General features: G+C 39.3%; 1 protein-coding gene across 1 annotated transcript in view; it reads left to right on the forward strand.

The window, feature by feature from the left end:
- Positions 1-18,145, forward strand: part of PTP-ER (Protein tyrosine phosphatase-ERK/Enhancer of Ras1) — a 24,373-nt gene extending 6,228 nt beyond the window's left edge. The window contains exons 2-4 of the mRNA XM_074109065.1: positions 10,313-10,425; positions 11,130-14,842; positions 15,637-18,145. Coding sequence (XP_073965166.1) covers positions 10,313-10,425; positions 11,130-14,842; positions 15,637-16,416 — 4,606 coding nt within the window. The 3' untranslated portion in view covers positions 16,417-18,145. The remainder of the gene's footprint in view (positions 1-10,312; positions 10,426-11,129; positions 14,843-15,636) is intronic.
- Positions 18,146-19,517: the final 1,372 nt, after the last annotated feature.

Raw genomic sequence — 19,517 nt, forward strand, 5'->3', positions numbered from 1 at the left:
AGCTGGCAACGTTGCATTTTTGTTAGTTTTTCTCCGATTATTCCATAAAAATTGAATGAAAAATTAAAAATGTGGTCTGATAGACTCTTCTTAATATATAAAGTTAATGTGTCTACTCCAATAATTATTCGTGATAGACTTTATCTTCGTTTTTAAAGAATATAACTTTTTTAAGCTTCTGCTGATATTTTGACATGCGACGAGCATGCGTAATCAAAGGTAACATTTTACCTATCCACACTAGTGAGAAGAGAGTTGATTGGCCAGTCGAGTCGGAATAGTAAAAGATGTGTATCCGGGATAACGGTTACACTAAAGTCCTGAAGCCGAGAACAGCGTCAGGGGACAGAACAAGATCCAGCCTGAGGTTATACCCTCTGGAAATGGCGACAAGTAATGCACCAGAGCTACCTATAGGCGAGTCAAATATACTTACTTACTTACTAATATTATAAATGCGAAAGTGTGTTGTGTTTTTCCTTCACGCCATAACGGAGCCACGGATCGACGTGATTTTTGGCAAAAGATAGTTTATGAGCCGAGAGTGACATAGGCTACTTTTTATCCCGGAAAAATTCAACACTTCCCGAGGGAACAGCGCTGTGTAAGTAAAAGAAGCGTATAAAAACATGTGTAATGGGAGGGGTTCTCCTTTTGGTCACGGTTTGGTGTACACGAGTTTCCTTTTAGAGGGACGAGAATGTTGGCTGACAGGCAACCAACTGTATATCCTAAATGTAGCCGATTACTTTTAAAATGCTATTGTCTCTGAAATCGATTTCTACTTTAGAGCGCGATAATGTATTTTACAAAGCTCTAAAAATACAAGTTCCTGAAAATACAATCCGCGAAGCCGCCACTGTTATCTTATCTCATCATCCGAGGCATATTCATGAGTACCTACTACTGTTTGGTATTTCCAAACTCTAACGAGTCAGTAGTTCAAACTTATTTTTCTCGTGACCACTTTCAAAATTTTACTGGTTTCGGTAGACCCCTGCTGCTACATTCTACCACATTCTTAAAGTCACCAAAAAAAAAATTGTGTTGGTGTGTCTGAACACAGCATTAAGCATTGTCGGGCGGATAGCGCTTTGCAAGTCTGTACATGTACACGAAATTTTACGTAATATCGAATACGCAAGTTTGGACAAGTACAGTCGCTTGCCTTATTAAAATATTATCTGCTTAGTTAGGTACTTAAAACAATGCCCTTGTAAAAACTATGCTTACATTTTTGCTCTTTACTATCAAAAGCAGATAAATTTTCGCGGACCCCCATTAACATCTTATGGACCCCCATTTTTTGTTCACGCCTACGTAGACCCCAGCAAGTCTCCCGTGGACCCTGGGGTCCACCTGGACCACTTTGGGAATCACTGCTCTAACGCAAGAACTGACCTCCCTGGGACGCATCGCTTGGAACACCTAGATGCCAAACGTATTACTATAAAGACCGCCCGAGACCTTCCTACACTTACACGTATAATGAAGTGGTCAATTACATTGCGCGCCTGTAATAGGACCTTTAAGACTAAGTTTGGCTTTGCCAGCCATATTCAGGCACATAATAAACAAGCCTAAAGGTTTGCCTTTGTCGGACACGACATGGAAGACAGCATCATCATCATTTCCAAAACTATACAAAGTATTTAGATGTTTCGGCAAGCGATTGGGTTAGATTGACTTCACACCCCTAAGGTTTTAGAAGTTTTTCTCATTAAAAAAGTCGTTACATATATACAGGATGTTCAGTCAAATTAAAAAGACCATTAGCTGTAATATGTTGATTATTTCTTAAATAAAAACAGCCACTTCAGTTTCATCAGTAAAATTAAATCAAAAAATATTTTGCGTTATTACAAAGTAAGTACATTAATTAAGTACATTTTTTCTTTTGTACATAATATACATTATTATGGTACTTGTGCTTTTATGTAGTGGTGTAGATAACAAAACTCAAAGGTGCTCCAGTTGCCTATTTACATGAGATAACGTTAATTGCTAAATGACGTCATTATCATGTCATTCATCATGTGTAATAAAACAAATTTCTTGTGACTTACTCATGGTGGTCTGAACCACCACCACCAATCCACCGCAACTTCATCCTCTAAATCCTCGGGTTGAGTTTGTAAGGCGTATTGTGTGGTGATGGCGATAGATTGGTTTGTGTGATTTGTGTGTTTTTACAGTGTGGAGGTGGAAGAGCTACTTGAACAGACATTTTTTGGATAAGTGACGCCTGATGGAATAAATTATTTCAAATAATTTTGACTGTACGAGAAAAAAGAGCGAACCTGCAAATCTTTAATAATATTTTTTACCATCAGCGCTTCCCGTTATCCCTTCATCTTCGTCATCCTTTATGTTCTCAATAAGTATATGACATGAATATTTTAAAACGCTTCACCCTTAATATTATGTTTAATATATAAGTAACCGTAAGTCATTAATAGTAGATTATTGGCCTGGATGTAGGCAATTGCTGGCTGAGTATGAGTATTGAACGGACGAGCTTGCGAGTCCGTTTAACTAATACGAAGCCAGCAATTGCTATTCCAGCCGAGACTAATATGGTACTTCTTATTGTCTTACTAATAATACTAATATATACTTCTCAAAAATGGTGAATAATTCTGAAATAGAATAAACTTTTTCTCAAAATATATTACATTTTTTTTTTCATTTTTTTTCTTATGCTTTCCCGCCTTTTTTCATTAAAATAAACGTGTATTTTTCCACCGAAAACACCACAAGCTATTTCAGACCCAATAGAAAAAGTCCGGAGTTCCAACAAAATATCTGATACCGGCCATTATACTTGGCTGTATACGACTTGTGCCAACATTTCCATGGCCTTTTTAACTTTAAAAAAAATGTGACTGATTGCAGGCGCGCTAATTCATTATTGTCGAGCTAGCGCGCCTGCAATCTTTTTAACTTTTTAATTTTTCGCTGACCATAACTATGCACTTCACCTGATATGTAAAGAATAATGTCAACTTTTACGGTAATTTTTGAGAAAACTGTTTACTTATTTCTTCATTCTTCTTCTTTACATAGTATTAAATAAAAGTTACTTCCCGCTGAACGCTTAGATCTTTGAACTAAGCGATGGATTTATGCGGTGTTTTACTATCAGTTAGATAATCTTTCACGGAAGGTGTAAGTATCTAGTAGTAACACACAGGTTTCACGTTGATAGCCTACAGTTTTTTTTGGAAATGGAGCTAAAAACTATAACCTTACCAACAAAACCGGCCAAGATTGTGTCGGATACGCACGAAATAGGGTGCCGTAGCCATTACGAAAAATTAAGTAATAGTTTTCTAAGGATTTTGTATTTTGTACGGAATATTCCAAGTTTAGGTATATTTTATATCTAAACTTGGAATAATATATTTTTTTAATTTTTTATTGTCTCATTTTGTCGGCATAGTTCACATATATATTCGTGCAAAATAACAGCTTTCTAGCATTGATAGTCCCTGAGCAAAGCCGCGGACGGACAGACAGACAGACAGACATGGCGAAACTATAAGGTTTCGTTTTTGCCATTTTGGCTACGGAACCCTAAAAAGCTGGACAATCTCCCACTTTGTTACTTCGAAGTTCAATATATCTAAAACGGCTAAATCGATTTTGATGAAATATGTTTCAGAACCATTGCTAAAAACCTGCTTTCTAAAAAAAAACCGCATTCAAATCGGTCTACCCGTTTAAGAGCTACGGTGTCACAAATACACACATACAGACAGACAGACACACATAGCGGTCAAACTTATAACACCCCTCTTTTTACGTCGGGGGTTAAAAATGCCTTTTATTAGAAAGCATATTTTGAAAATTATACCCATGCGAAGCCGGGGCGGATCGCTAGTAGTAGTTATTAAATTTGAATAACCACAGTCGGTGCAAATCATGTAATGTGAACGATAAAACAATACTCAATGCATAACAGCTGATGCTGTTGGTTTCTGGTTACCTCCATTATGAAAACATTGACACGTATTCGTATGTCACGAGTGTTCAATAACAATTGATCTTGATTTGCCTTTGGTTTTCCAAACAGTGGGTACATTTGCAATTTGTCAGTCACGGAAATAACAAATTATTGTGTTAGACCCGATTTCAAAAGTGACGTCAACCCAATGACTTCGCACGACTCGTCATCATGGCGTCACACGATAAAATACTAATTGTCCTATAGAAATATGTCATTAGTCATTCATTTATGTCAAGTGCTTTGTCAACAAGTTAAGTGATTTTTAACTGGATAGGATCACACATCTTCTTATGATAAATACCTACAATACCTAACTTTCCGCTGTGCCAAAGACGTATTAAGTAATATTTACCAAACAAATACGTCGTGTAAATTGTTTGCTTTCGTAATAGAAGTTTAAATAACCTAACAATTTATTACGCAAGGGAAATAAAAATTCACAGCTGGCAACATTATCAGCTTTTGTTGTTCCGAAAGAAAAATGGCTGACTGGTTGAACGTCAAAACTTGGATGGTGTAGTGGAGTGACTGAAACGTGCAATTTTATCTCGGAATACGCCTAAAAACGATATTTTACTAGTTGTGTCGTGTTGGTGTGTTATCTAACAAGCGTCCTGTGGTAACCCATAATCGATTATCAAGTTTAAAAGGGTGAAAAACTGCAAGTATTGACGAGAGCAACTTCAATGCACCGTAAGTGTAATATATCGTTTATTTCCCCGTTCCCATCAATTAAATCCTCAAATATATTAACTAACGCAAATAAAAACAACGGAAGTATCTAAAACAGTCATTCATAACTCAATAACACAAGCAGTATTGTTAAATAAAGTTTTTTAAAAACACGTAATTTTTCTAACTGGATTAACGTCAAAATATTAAAATTTTATGCAAAAATAAGTGTCTGAGATCGCTTAAAATCGTGACTGTATCGTTTAAACTTAAAAAAATGACAATTAGGATGTAATTTTTGTGCGTTTCAGTCATTTTTGCGCGCTCGGAGCTTGTGTCAGTGGTTTTTAAATAGACTGGTGTTTGTCATTCGAAATGATACTTTATGCCGTCATTGGGTTAGTGAAAATCACTTGACATAGTGCTAGATTGGAGGTTAAACAGTGTTTGGGAGATATAGAGATCACTTGGGCAAAGCTAGCTGATGTCATTTGTTGTTGGACTGTCATGTTATAAGCATGTTTTTACTGAAAATCCATTTCGATCAGAATGGCTCTCTTTATTTAGTGATAGTGGAGGTTGAAGTAGAGAAATGGATGATGTGTGAATGCAAGTGCTTTCATATTGTGCTTGGAAATGAGAAAAGTGAAATAAAAGTGCCACTGTTAGTTAATTATGACTGTTGCGGATCTGACGAGTAAGTATAAAATGTACTGTGAAATTATTTGAGTACAGTATTCTGTACAATCGTTGAATCAGTTTGTTATCCATACTTAATATTATAAATGCGAAAGTGTGTGTGTTTCTATGTTTGGCCGTTTTTCACAACAAAACGGAGTGACTGATCAATGTGTTTTTTTGGCATAGATAGTTTATAGGCTAGAAAGTGACATGGGCTACTTTTAATCTCGGAAAAATGCACAGTTCCCGAGGGAACAGCACGCAATAACCAAATTCCATGCGGGCAAAAGCTAGTATATACTATAGCAGGGCTATACTATTCAACATCTATTATTTACTGACGAAACCCTGTGTGATTACCAATTATACATATACTTCTAGAAATCTTAAGTAAAACAGCATAGTTCAGTATTTATATTTTTGGCCTTGCTATGTTCGACTGGACTAATAGTCATGATCGACCAGTTGATCGCCTACCACTGGTTGGCGACCCCTGTACTATAGGGACTAAATTTTTTTGGATTAAAATTGTCTTTTTCATAATTATTCATTTTATGGTTTAGTTACAGAAAATTGATAAATAGAAAGAATAAAAAGTAAATCTTAATAATGACAGTTGAAAGGAGAAATTGACTAAGCAACATTTTTTTAAGATAGTGAGTCATACATGTTCGGAATCAGTAAACTTTTCTCTATCGTTTGAGCTGTCTCAAAGTTTGCACAAAAATGTTGCCGAGTCCATTTCTCCTCTCAACGATTGATGTTTTAATTGTTTTGCAATAATCCTGGTTGGCATACAGTTGAACATGAGTCACATAAAATGGGGTTAGAGGTAAACACACGCAAAAAAAAAGATTTTCCTTCCACTAATATAAATGCGCAGCAAGTTTGTTACGTCTTCACATCTAAACTGCTGAACCGATTTAGATGAGATTCGGTAAACAGATTTGAGTCCCGGGGAAGGACATAATAATAATAATAATAATAATTGTTCCAAATACAGGAGTTTAGATACTTTGTTTTACAAATTTCGAGTTGTAGTATTGTTAGTGGGGCCTTAGTTAAGTTATTTGTGTTAGTACTAGTTTCCGTAGATTTGGACTTCTCTGGGTGGCCTCCTCCAGCTTAAAATAAATAAATAAATAAAATAAATAAATATTCACACACGGGACAATTCACACCAATTGACCTAGTCCCAAAGTAAGCTTAGCAAAGCTTGTGTTATGGGTACTAAGCAACGGATAAGTGTAATTATATAGATAGATACATACTTAAATACATAGTAAACACCCAAGACCCGAGAACAAACATTCGTATTTTCATACAAATAACTGCCCGACACGGTACTCGAACCCGGGACCTCAAGCTTCGTAGTCAGCAGTCCTGGATTTATATAAATTCATTTATAAATAAATTCATTTATTTTGGGCAACTTGGCCATACAATAAATACCTTACAGACTAACATACATATTTATATCAATAATATTTAAAACTAATTAACCATCCCCGACGTCGCATTTATAAATAGGCCGTATAGGCCGCGGCCTAGGGGCGGCAGATTTCAAAAAATATTATTTTAGAAAGTTACATAGGGCAGCAGATATAAAGTGGCCTACACTCATAAAAAAACATAAATCCGCCACTGGTAGTCAGGTTCTCTAACCACTAGGCCATCTGGTCGTCAGCTTGTTCCAAGTCTCTCTATCTTCCCCCTTTTCCAGCCAGTCTTTTCCGGCTGGCGGGAAGGTCATAGTTTTTATCCCCGAAAATTGCATTAGTACTTTACTTACTTAGTATGTCGGTCTGATGCAAAACTGCCTATTGCTTACCTTGGAAAATTCAAACTCAAACTCAAACTCACAACATTTAATGACAACAAAAACACAGTAAAAACATGAATAGGAGAAGGGAGAAAAGTTAGAGACATTGTGCTGTAGTGTGATGCCAAAAGGCCCCAGCTCAGCAAAAATTTGTTTTGGTGTTCAATGAAGAGTCATTCTATTGTATTGTGATATATGTGATGGAAATAAAGAGGCTATAATTATAATTATAATAATAATATGTGAAAGTATATCATTCTGTATGTTTGTTTGCTACCTATTCAGGGTTTAATATCTGTATTGTAAATTAAAATTGGCTACTTTTTTTAGGGTCCCGGAGCCAAAATGGCAAAAACGGAACCCTTATAGTTTCGCCCATGTCTGTCTGTCTGTCTGTGTGTCCGCGGCTTTGCTCAGGGACTATCAATGCTAGAAAGCTGTAATTTTGCACGGATATAAATGTAGACTATGCCGACAAAATGGTACAATAAAAAAATCCTAAATTTTTTTTTTATGGTACCTCCCATAGACGTAAAGTGGGGGTGATTTTTATTCTCATCCAACCCTATAGTGTGGGGTATCGTTGGATTGGTCTTTTAAAACCATTAGGGGTTTGCTAAGACGATTTTTCGATTCAGTGATATGTTTGCGCAATATTCAACTTTAAAGTGCAAATTTTCATTAAAATCCTTCCCCCCCCTCTAAAATTTAAACCGGTGGGTGGTAAAATTTAAAAAAATTCAGGATGGTAGTAAGTATATCAAACTTTCAAGGAAAACTATAACGGCTAAGTTTGCTTGAGAATTATTAGTAGTTTAAGAGTAAATAGCCGCCTAAGGTATAAAATATACCTAAACTTGGATGATTCCGTATAAAATAAGAAATCCTTAGAAAAATATTACTTAATTTATTCGTAATGGGTACGGAACCCTATTTTGGGCGTGTCCGACACGCTCTTGGCCGGTTTTTATCTAAAAAAAATGTGATAATTGAGAAACAAAGTTTCTAGTCTTATCTCTTTTTACAGTCAAACTGCTCCACTGATTTGGATGCAATTTGATATGGAAATAGATTGAGGTTCAGGGTAGGACATAGGATATTTTTTATACCGGAAAATTGCAAAGTTCCCATGGGCATACAATGAACGAATTTTTCGCAGTTTGAGTCGCAAGCAAAGGCTAAATTAGTCTTATTTTTCTCAAGTTGCACTCATTACGCGAGGCCACGTCTAGGTCACAACCTTGCTTAGGAAAACATTTGTTTCCACATTTATATCTGCTATGGATATAACTCTGAAGGACACAGGAAGTGATTGTGATAAAAATAAACTATTGAGACACTAGTGCTTACCTGCGGCTTTGCACGCGTTAACCGTTAGATAGTAATTTTGAAATCCTGGGACTTTACAAAAAAAAAAGATTTATTTCAGACCACATATAGGATAGGGATCCTCATTGTCCATAACATTGATTTGTTAGTAACAAAATAATCTTATATAACTATGTTAGTAACTAAACTTAAATGGAGAGAGGACCAGTGCCTGATAAGGCCACTGTCCCACCTCTCAGCCACGGCGGCCAGGAGACTGTGGCAAAATTCCAGTGGGAATTCTAATAAGTTAAAAGAACCATGCCAAATCTCTTAACTGTAAGCTCAGCGATTGTTAATTCGAGATTTTATCCCCATCCCGTGGGAATATCGGGATATAAAGTAGCCTATGTGTTACTAAAATAAATATATACAAAAGTGACCCTGTCTTTCTGTCTGTTACATCAACAACTACTTAAACGCTATGCAGATTTAGATAAAATTTGATATGCTCAGTTTTCTGGACTGTACAGTCAACTAAAAATACAGTCAGCAAAAAAAGCTTGTATTCAAATGCGTGGATGTCGTAAGAGGCGACTGAGGATATAGGTGAAGGTATACCGTAGGCGACAGGCTAGCAACCTGTCACTATTGTACCGTTTTTGAGAAACTTTAAACCTAAAATTGCTAAAAGTGGCTCCGAAGCGGTAACGTTTCGTGTGCTCTGCCTATCCCAGTTGGGAATACAGGCGTGATGTTTGTGTGTGTGTGTGTGTGTGTGTGTGTGTAAAATGCAATTTTTACAAAAAAAAATATAATTTCGTCACTACTTAAAAAAAAACTTACCTCAAAATATTTTCCTGAGTGAATTTTATGAACATTACGTCAAGGTTAAATTTTGCTGACATATTGATTTTAGATACAACAGAGTAGTGAGGATTTGTAATGCTAAGTACAAAAAGCTTGTAGAAGCTTGTAAAGAGAAAAAGAAAAATTATTTATAAACAGTTCCAGTTTACATTTGAAATTTACCACGAGCTATGCGGTCAAGGAGAACATCGTGAGGAAACCTGCACAAACCTGCGATGCAATTCAATCCGCACTGGGCCCGCGTGGGAACTATGGCCCAAGCCCTCTTGTTCTGAGAGGAGGCCTGTGCCCAGCAGTGGGACGTTTATAGGCTGGGATGATGATGAAACAGTTCCAACAGTCCAACCACCAAACCCAAAAAAAAACAAATATACTAATTAGATTGTATGGTGATGACACCAATGAGGGTTGTCGTTTTTTGTCTCACTAGATGGCGCACTGTTGCGTGAGGTTTTTAAGTATGGCTTTCAAAGTCTGTTATTACGGGCGTGAAAACAAAGTTTAGATTAAAATCATATTTAATACACCTTAAAACCGTACCATAAAAATATCGAGCAACCACAGTGTCGCATAGTCCCCGTTTTGTTATGAAAAAATGCGTGGACAAAGTTTCCAAACACAAAACTGTCACAAAACACAGACATCATCACCCCGTACACTACACTAATTTCGATCAACCATTTCAGGTAGTGCAAAATATTCACTCTGAAGATGAGCTCTGGTTGAGTTCGAAACGCGTCAGTGTGGTGTGGTGGTGGTGATAGGTGGGTTTGTGTGCTTTGTGTGTGTTCTTACAGTGTGGAGGTGGAGGAACTGCATGAACACGCATATTTTGCATAAGCTTAGCTATCGTAAGGTCGCGGGTGAGCAAGGTTCTTCGCTCAGCACGTGTTGCTCCGCAGTAACGCCTGATTCAATGAATGATTTTGTGGTCGTCGTTTCCAGATGTGAGCGGGAGGCTTGCGGGCGCGGCATGTGGCGCGCGGCGGGCTGCGCCGGCGCACTGGCCGCGCTGCTGGCGCTGCTGGCGCTGCGGGCCTGCCGGAGGCGGAAGAGCGCGCAGGTATGTTGCGGCTGTCAGGGGTGATGTCGTCACTGACGGAGGGAAGAGGGAACACCAGGAGTGTGTACAGTCACGGTTAAAGGTTTCCGGGAGGTGTCGGGTGACCGCTAAGGTTAATTCTTTAAAAAAATACAACATAATTCTACTTTAGTATCCTGTTCCCTGGTCCCCGACACCGACGACGCTTAGATAAAAAAATATTACTAGGTAGGTACTTATACTAAATTAACTTAGGCTAATTTTGCGGGAAATCAGCATAGTCCCCGCGGGATAGGGATAAACGAATTCTTCGCAGATGAAGTCGCGGCCAACAGCTAGGTAGTGCATAATTATTTTTTACTTTTTAATTGTGACACAGTAGGTTCGCTATTTGAAGAGATCGCTAATGCCGATCGGAATTATTTCCAAATATCCCTGTCCATAATATAATCATTAACTTTATAATACGCCTTAGATATGAATGAATCGGTACCGTGCGGTCTTGATTTCCCATCTCTAAATCTCGCTCGTGACGTCATCGTGGGTACGAAAAATTCGACGCTAGGTTCTCATACAGTTTGAACCGCTCTTTTCATCTATCTCGATATAAGGTCTGTGGTCGTACGCGCTTGACATTCCGTTCCATTACGGTCATGGCATGGCATGATACGGGATGTATGTGTAGGATGATTACCCATAGTCAAAGAAGATGCTTTCTGTTCCAGGTGGTCGTAGTCCGCGCCCCGTGCCGCCCCCCGCGCCCCGCGCCGCCCCCCTCCCTCACTCGTACCCGCGCCTCTACCAGCCGCACCTGTGCCCCCCTCCAGCTCCCCCCCGCAGGGCCCACGCCTCCCTCGCCACGGCGCCCGCAGATGACGGCAACCCCCCTCCCCCCCAGATCATCATAGTCAACAACACGCCCAACCAACCCCAGGAGCAACCCGGACCCTCCGAATTCAAAGGCCCCAAGATCCCGTTGCCGGAGCAGTGGTTGTTAAAAAAACCTTTCGATTACAAATACTCGAACATACCTCGCCCTCTGGGGCAGATCAATTCTGATCTGGGCAGCGAATTGACGCAAGAATCGAGGGCGAAGAAATACAGCGCGACTAGATCTCCTTCTTTGGAGAAGGATGAGAAGAGTCCTTTTGTGACGAGAGACGAAGTATTCGAGTTTGACGCAGCCAAAGTCCGGGCTGGAGAGGAGATGGACAAAGCGTCGCCTGTCGAGGAATCGGGAGACACGGAGATGGGTCACCTGAGGCGGTTCAGCTCGGTCAGCACGAGGCTTCACATGTGCAGCGTCACGGAACCGCCGCATCTCGAAGGGCACCAGGAACGACTCGAGATGCAAAACTCGCCCCGGCTGCTCGATTGCTCCGCCAAAGATAAAACCAAGTTCGATTTCTCACCGAAACTGTTAGCTGACAGCGTGAGCTCGCCCCGATTTTTCACTCCCCCCGAAGTGGTATCACCCATGTTCTTCGCGGAACCTTCCCCTAAATCCGTCTATTATGACACCGTTAGGTCTCCAAAATTCTTTCCTGAAACTCCCAGGGACGCTGAAGTGCCCCAATCTCCTAGGACCCTAGGGGATCACGTGAACAGGAACGGTTTAGAGAAACCTAACTCTCCTAGGATCTTGAGCGCGAAACCGAGCCCTAAAATACATAGTTGTAATAAAGAAAACTATTTCACTTTCGAATCTGTGTTGCCGGAAGAAGGGGCTGCTAGGATGTCTCCTAGACCTACGAGGTACGGGGGCAGGAATTCTATAGAGAAAGAAAGGTTCACACCGCCTGTCGACAAAGAAACTAAAAGATATCGACGACATAACAGTTGCGACACGAATTATAAAAATGTAGAATTAAATATAACGAAATGCGAAGAAAAAGAAGAAACTAAGGACGTAGTGGATTGCTGTGCCAAAATGGAAAGTATAGAAATAGAGAGCAAGGAAGAAAGGCATGAATTGATGCCTAATTTGAACACGGCGCAGGCCAGACGACAGAGGCTTAAATCTATATCGTTAGATTCAGATAATGCTAAGATTATAGAACAGAATCTTGGTCTGCCGATAGCTAAACAGATGAAGGATCAAATGAATGAAGCTTATAAAAATCAGGATGTCAGCGCTTCGTGTGAAAGCATGGAGAGACACCTTATAACACCCACAGCTGAACAGCCCGTGTTTAAATTCGAAGAAGAACCAGTAAAGGATAAAACGTCAGAAGAAGATGAGCCTAAGACGCCTGATTTGAAGAAAAAGAGTCTCAGACAGAGCTCGGATACGCAATCGTTCTTAGATATGCCAAGGTTCTCGCCCAAAGAATTCGAAATAACAGTGACGACTGACGAAGGCGCGACGTCGTCCGCGGAGGCGGAATTGCACACGAAACGAAAAGGAAAGAATCTACGAAACCTTACCATCGATTTAACGAAAAGAGACAGCGATTTAGAGAAAGAGCTTCTTGAATTCGAAAAGCTGTATACGAACGCTGAAGAGAAAAAGGTTAAAACGCCCACTTTGAAAGTGAAAGCGACTTCTTTAGACTCCTCTGAGTCTGTTAACTTATCGCTGCCTCAGAAGAAGACGTTGGATGTCCCGCAGAACTCTATATCGGTGCCTAACACCCCAAAAAGGCAGTTGATAAGGATCTTAGCGCAGAAAAACATCAAGCATGAGTCCGGATCAAAAAGCGCTGAACAACGTCGTTTATTTAATATGAAAGGGCAAGACAGCGGTATATTCCTCAGGGAAAACCACGCCAGTCTAATGTTGTACCAGCCCGGGAGCTCACGAAGGACCATGGGGTCTTTCGACGAGAACATGTCCGATTTTTCTGAAAATCCACCAGAGATTAACATCTCTGGACCGTACCAAGAATCGGGACAGGCATTGGGTTCCAACCTGCTAAATTACAAGCCTAATCTCAGCGTGTCCAGCACTAATCTAAAAACGTTGCCAGAAGGCGTCACATCAGACGATTTCGAACCTAGTGGAGAAGATGAGAAATTTGGAAAGAAATTGCACAGGAGGAATTCCAACCAAAGTCTAATGCTAAGCACGCATAGCTTACAGAGTTCCAACTGCTCTTTAAACAGCTCTGGGGCGTCCTGCCACAATTTGGCAACAGTCCGGACGAGTATATCAAATTTTAGCCTAAACTCTGATAACAGAAAGAAACTGACATTAGAAAGACGAGATTCAAACGCTTCTATGATGAATACAGAGCACTTGGCCCCCACAACTAGAGTTATATGCTCCTCAAACACTAACGTTTCTGATGTGTCCAAAAATTGTCTCTTACAACGTCGAGGTTCCAACAATAGTCTCACTCTAAACATACTACCGTCTAATAATTTAAGCAGACACTCTAGCAATAGCTCCTTGAATAAAGACGCGAAGCCCGGACAGAAGAAAGGATTGCTAGAACGAAGAAGTTCAAACACCTCTTTGACTTTAAACATCAATAACTCTAACCCACAACTTTCAGTCAACAAGAGCTTAAGTGTCTCCAACTACAATCTCAACGGATCTACATGCAATCTAAGCAGATACAATAGCAACCAGAGTATAGATAACCAGCAGGAACCCAGAAAGGGGATTTTGGAGCGACGTAGTTCGAACACGTCTTTAACGTTGAACATTCAACCCCAAGAACCAAGAGACATAGAAATAGATGAGAACCTAATAGACAGTAACCTAAGAGAGCTCCCGCATAGAGATAAACACAGAAAGTCGCTCAGCACAGAGAATTTAATACCGAAATCCTATAAAACACGAATGCGACGCACGGGCGAGAGCAAATGTGTAGGTTTTGGTTCGCACGACAACTTGTGGTCCAACTCCTTCAATGCAGAAGACTGCCCTCAGAATCTAACCTACGTTTGTGGTGATCAAGAAAACGAGATTATTTATGCGTTTGGAAGGCAAGAAGATCCTAATTATCAGCAAGGATTCGTCAGGAACATCACGACGAAACCTTTGAGTCCTCAGAGCACTTCAGAAGACTTTAGATTGTATTTGGCTAATATGCAGCATTTGCAGAACGCTTCGAGCGTCCTGTCCAGACAGCAGCTGAGAGATTTAAACGAGGTTTTCCAGAATGGGTACTCGAAGGTGAAATGCCATAGTTCCGCCGAAGGTCAGCACTGTTGCTCCAACAGAGTCGATGCCGATTCTAACAAAGAAAACCCTCAGATGCTGATACCGGACGTGGCGCATCCCTGCTCGGAGTACCAGAAGACTTTGCTGCGGAATCTTCACCAGGAGTTCTGGGATATGCCGACGAATTTTCAGGAGAAGCCGATAGTATCAGGGTCGCATCCTAAGAATAGGTATAAGACGATCCTGCCGAACGAACACTCCAGGTTTATTCTGAAGACCGAGGCGGCGGCGGCTGGCGAGGGATACATTAATGCCAATTTTATTAAGGTGAGACTTTTTACAAGCTTTTATTTAGTTGCACCTGTCCCGTTGTCTGTCTGTCTGTAATCAAATCTTCCAACCAACTTCCAGTACTTGGATTGACTTGAAATTTGGTATACTAATTGCGTTACAATACAATAATCTGGTAGTGACATCCTAGTAGTCCAGCCACCCCCCTCTATATACGCCTCTATGCATGTGAGGTATCATTGGACATAATTGTCGAAGTGACACAGAGGGTATAATTAATATAATATATAAATATGGCGTTGCGAATAACCTAACCTACTTGGAAAAGTTAAAAACGCCCGACATTGTTATTTCAAAGGTTGATGTCTCAAAAACGGCTGAACCGATTTTAATGAAACATAAACAATGAAACTCGCTTTTGCGTTAAAAATTGCAAAGCTACGAGGCCACATACAGACGGACAGACATTGGTGTCAAACTTATAACCCCTCTATTTGCGTCGGGGGTTAAAAATTAAGTATTAATTTTAATTCAAAATAGTCGATTCCTGTGGACGATTTTTTATTTGTACAGTCCAGAACATAAATATCTATACAACCATAGCGTCAAAACATGTATGCATCAACCTTATCGCTTAAGTTTTGTTAAAAAATATTTTTTAATACTTTCTTTTTTGCTGACTGTACTTAATTTTACATCCTACTCACTACTTATACCTTGGTTAAATTTAACTTCCAAGTTGACCCATATAATAAACCAGTTATCAAAAGCTTGGCACCCAGACACTCGGTTACTTTGTTGTTCTTACCAACCATACCATCTGTTTCCAGGGGCATGAATACACCAAGAACAGCTATATCGCCACCCAGGGTCCCCTCCAGAACACGGTCCACGACTTCTGGCTCATGGTGCACCAGAACTGCTCCCAAGCGTCCCGGGAGACGCCAGCCGTCCAGAAAGTCGTTATGCTCACCAACTTCATTGAGAACAACCGGCAAAAATGCGAGAAGTACTTCCCATTGGAATTAAACGAAGAAATGGTCGTCGACAACTTGGAAACTGGAGCCCGACGATTTATAATAACCAACATGGGTATGATCAAGCGAAATGGGTATACAATTAGGAAGTTACAGTGCAGTGATAGCGTAGAAGCGGTGACGGTGTACCATTACTGGTTCCACAATTGGGCAGACCATAAGTGTCCTAATGATGTGAACGCTCTACTGAATTTAAGTTTGGACGTTTTAAAAGAGACTATATACAATTTTGATGAAAGTGAGTGCCAGTGTCGTGCGGATTCTAAGTTCGTGTTCCCGCCTTCCGAGGAGTGTGGTGAGATTTCAGTGGATCTGTCTCTGTTGGATTTTTCGAAGGAGAGTCATTCGCCGGCTACTATAGTGCATTGTTCGGCTGGTATTGGACGAACTGGTTGTCTAATAGCCATATTAAATGGTATTAAACAGCTGTCTATGGAGCATAAAGTGGATGTGTTGGGTATAGTTTGTAATATGAGGCTGAACAGGGGCGGTATGGTGCAGAACTCAGAGCAATATGAGCTGATACATAAAGTTTTGTGTTTGTTTGAGAGGGCGTGCTTGCCCGGATTATAGCTGGACTTAATCGGCACTCTCACATACGCCAGTTAGCTACAGTTACTTTTACGGTCTGTCGAAGGGCTTTGGGCTTGTAACTGCTGAATTTTATTTTACCTCTTTATCAATGTTCCCAGATCTCAAAACATCTTGGTCTCACAATACCTAAGTTGCAGAATGCCTAATTTTTTTTCTTAAGACACCGGAACCTCAATATGGCCGAATTTCAAAATACCTTAGTCTCATAATGCCTAAAGTTCAAAACACTTTCATGGCAAAACAACATACCTATGCTTAAAACAACCTAATGTCAAAATACCTAAATTTGTATTACACTGAGATTGTCAACTTTTATACTTAATCTTTTGGCACAAACTCTATAGTTAACCATTTTGATAGCTATCCTACTTTAATGCATAAGTCATAACATCAACATCAGACCATCCTCAAATAACCACTTGTAGAAAAAAATAGGCATTTTGGCATTTAGGAGTTTTCGGTTTGAGTTATTTTAATATTTTGTCATTTGAGTCATTTGGTATTTGAAGGAATTGTGCATTTCAATCTTTAGGTGTTTAGAGAATATGAGATTTTAGGTCAAAGTCATAATGTATTTCGTTCATTTTAAAAATGAGACAATCTGCATTTAGGTAATATGAGCCCATGGTAATTTGAAAGTTAGGGGTATTAGTGAATAAGGTATTATGAAATTTAGTGGTTTTAAGCCCAAAGCGTCGAAGGCATACTTGACTGATCATAATGTCTGAAATTAATTTATAGTACTCCTACTGATCACAGATAGGTTAGGTTCATAAAGACCAGTGGCCGTGTTGTCGGACGATCGGATGCTCGCAATCACATTCAATAACTCCTTTACTCTCGTACACCTACCGTTAGACAGAAAGTGGAGGATCCATGCGCCTGCGTCGGCTTGCTAAGCAGCGTTTCCACCAGAGATGTGCGAGGATGTTGCGAAGAATATGCTTTTCATTAACCAATAGAAACGCTTCATTTACCTCGCCTCGCTCCGCTCAGCTGTTTCCACCAGAGATGAGCTGAGCGAGCTGTGCTACTAATAATGTGCGACATTTCTCGCACAGTATTATTAGCTGTTACAGAATATTCATCTTTCATCTTTGGCTATATTTTGATCGGTACAGTATGTCTTTGATTGCAACTGAATTATGTTGATGATATTTTATTTGACAAATGTGATTTTGTTTATTTATGTTTTATGTGTTTTTTGACAGAATGTGTCATTTTTGACTTGGTAGATTGAATGTGCCCTGTGCAGTACAGTCATTATGATAGCATTAAATTTAATTAATAGTTTTATAACGGTATCTGAAATATACCTTGGTTGAGATATGAAAGACAAAATAGGGTGCTCCTTATTTTCCATAACATTAATTGTCATTAAATTATTTATCATAATAGTGAATCCGTGTAATTGAAATTCGCATAATATTATTAACTGCAAGTTAATTGTCATTAAATGAATTCGCATTATTTTGATCAAGTTAGCGAATTAAATGGGTTAGGGCAAAACCGACTGTTAGGTTTAGAAGGCTAAAGCGGGAGCGAAGCTGGACTTGATATGCAACCCTATTTCAGTAAAATTTCACTTTATATCCCCGAAACGACGAAGTCCTCAGGGTCAAAATCAACTTTTTAGTTTCAAATTCAAATCATTTATTCAGTAAATAGGCCGCAATGGGCACTTTTACACGTCATTCATCATTGCCAAGAAGAAAAAAAACTTGGCAGAAAGTCATTTTTTTTCAAAATAATATAATTACAAATAAAATACTTAAAACTACAGTATACAATTAAAGAAAAAATTACAAAATAATAATAATAATAAAGGGATGTATGGAGTCCCTTAGTTACAAAACTAAACACTAACAGAGATAAGACCAAGCTAGATCGATTTGTCATCCCCGAAAACCCCCACATACCAAATTTCATCGAAATCGTTGGAGCCGTTTCCGAGATCCCGTAATATATATATACAAGACATATATATAGAAGACATACATATATATAGAAGAGGTTTTACGGGATGACCGTAAAAGTAACAAAAAAATTTGGAATTGAAATAAAAAATACAAAAAGATTCCAAAAAAAAACAATCTTAATATATACAAGAGTTGCTCGTTTAAAGGCATTAGATATTTTTACGCGTTATTCTGTAACACGTATAAGTGTCAGTCTTTTTTTTATTTTTTATTTTTTATTTGACTGGATGGCAAACGAGCAAATGGGTCTCCTGATGGTAAGAGATCACCACCGCCCATAAACATCTGCAACACCAGGGGTATTGCAGACGCGTTGCCAACCTAGAGGCCTAAGATGGGATACCTCACGTGCCAGTAATTTCACCGGCTGTCTTACTCTCCACGCCGAAACACAACGTAGTAGATTTCCTAGATCTAAGTAGATTTCCTTCTCACTGTATAGGTAGATTCATTCACGATGACGCGTGCCGTGGTTCTTATTACAATGCCATTAATGGCTAATTTTGACAAAATCACGCGTCTTCCTGGATGGCACCAGCACTAGGTATACTTTGACACTATGACGGACTAAAGTAAACTTAAGAATTTGTACAAATTGTTCAACCTAACAGCCATAATAGTCATTCAACCCATCCACGTTTCACACAATTTCATCGCGTACAATCCTTAAGGCGTGCAAATAAAGCTGATTTTAGATTAAATTTGGATTATTTGTGCGCAAGAGTGGTTTGAATGTTTGTTTGTATGGCGAGTTAGCTTCTAACCGTGTCAATACACGTCGCCAAGGCTTTATTATACGAGCTATTGTTATTTCAGTTGGTTATAATTTTAAAACAAGTTCTGGAATGTATGTACGCAGTGGCGGAGCGTCTATAGAAGCGTATTCCCACCGGTTTGCCCAATATTTATCAGCCAAATATGTGGTCTACCACCCTAAAGTTGATAATCGTTTGCATGTCACAAAACAATAATGCCAATAGACGTGTCTGTCAACTTGAAAGTTCGACTTTAGCGACATGTTCATTTGATAGGAACTTGTTTAAAAAATGATAGACCACTTATTTGGCTGATGGTATATACTTGCATTGAAAGAAAAAAAAA

Source organism: Choristoneura fumiferana, chromosome 28 (genome assembly GCF_025370935.1).
Source record: "Choristoneura fumiferana chromosome 28, NRCan_CFum_1, whole genome shotgun sequence".
NCBI lineage: Eukaryota > Metazoa > Arthropoda > Insecta > Lepidoptera > Tortricidae > Choristoneura > Choristoneura fumiferana.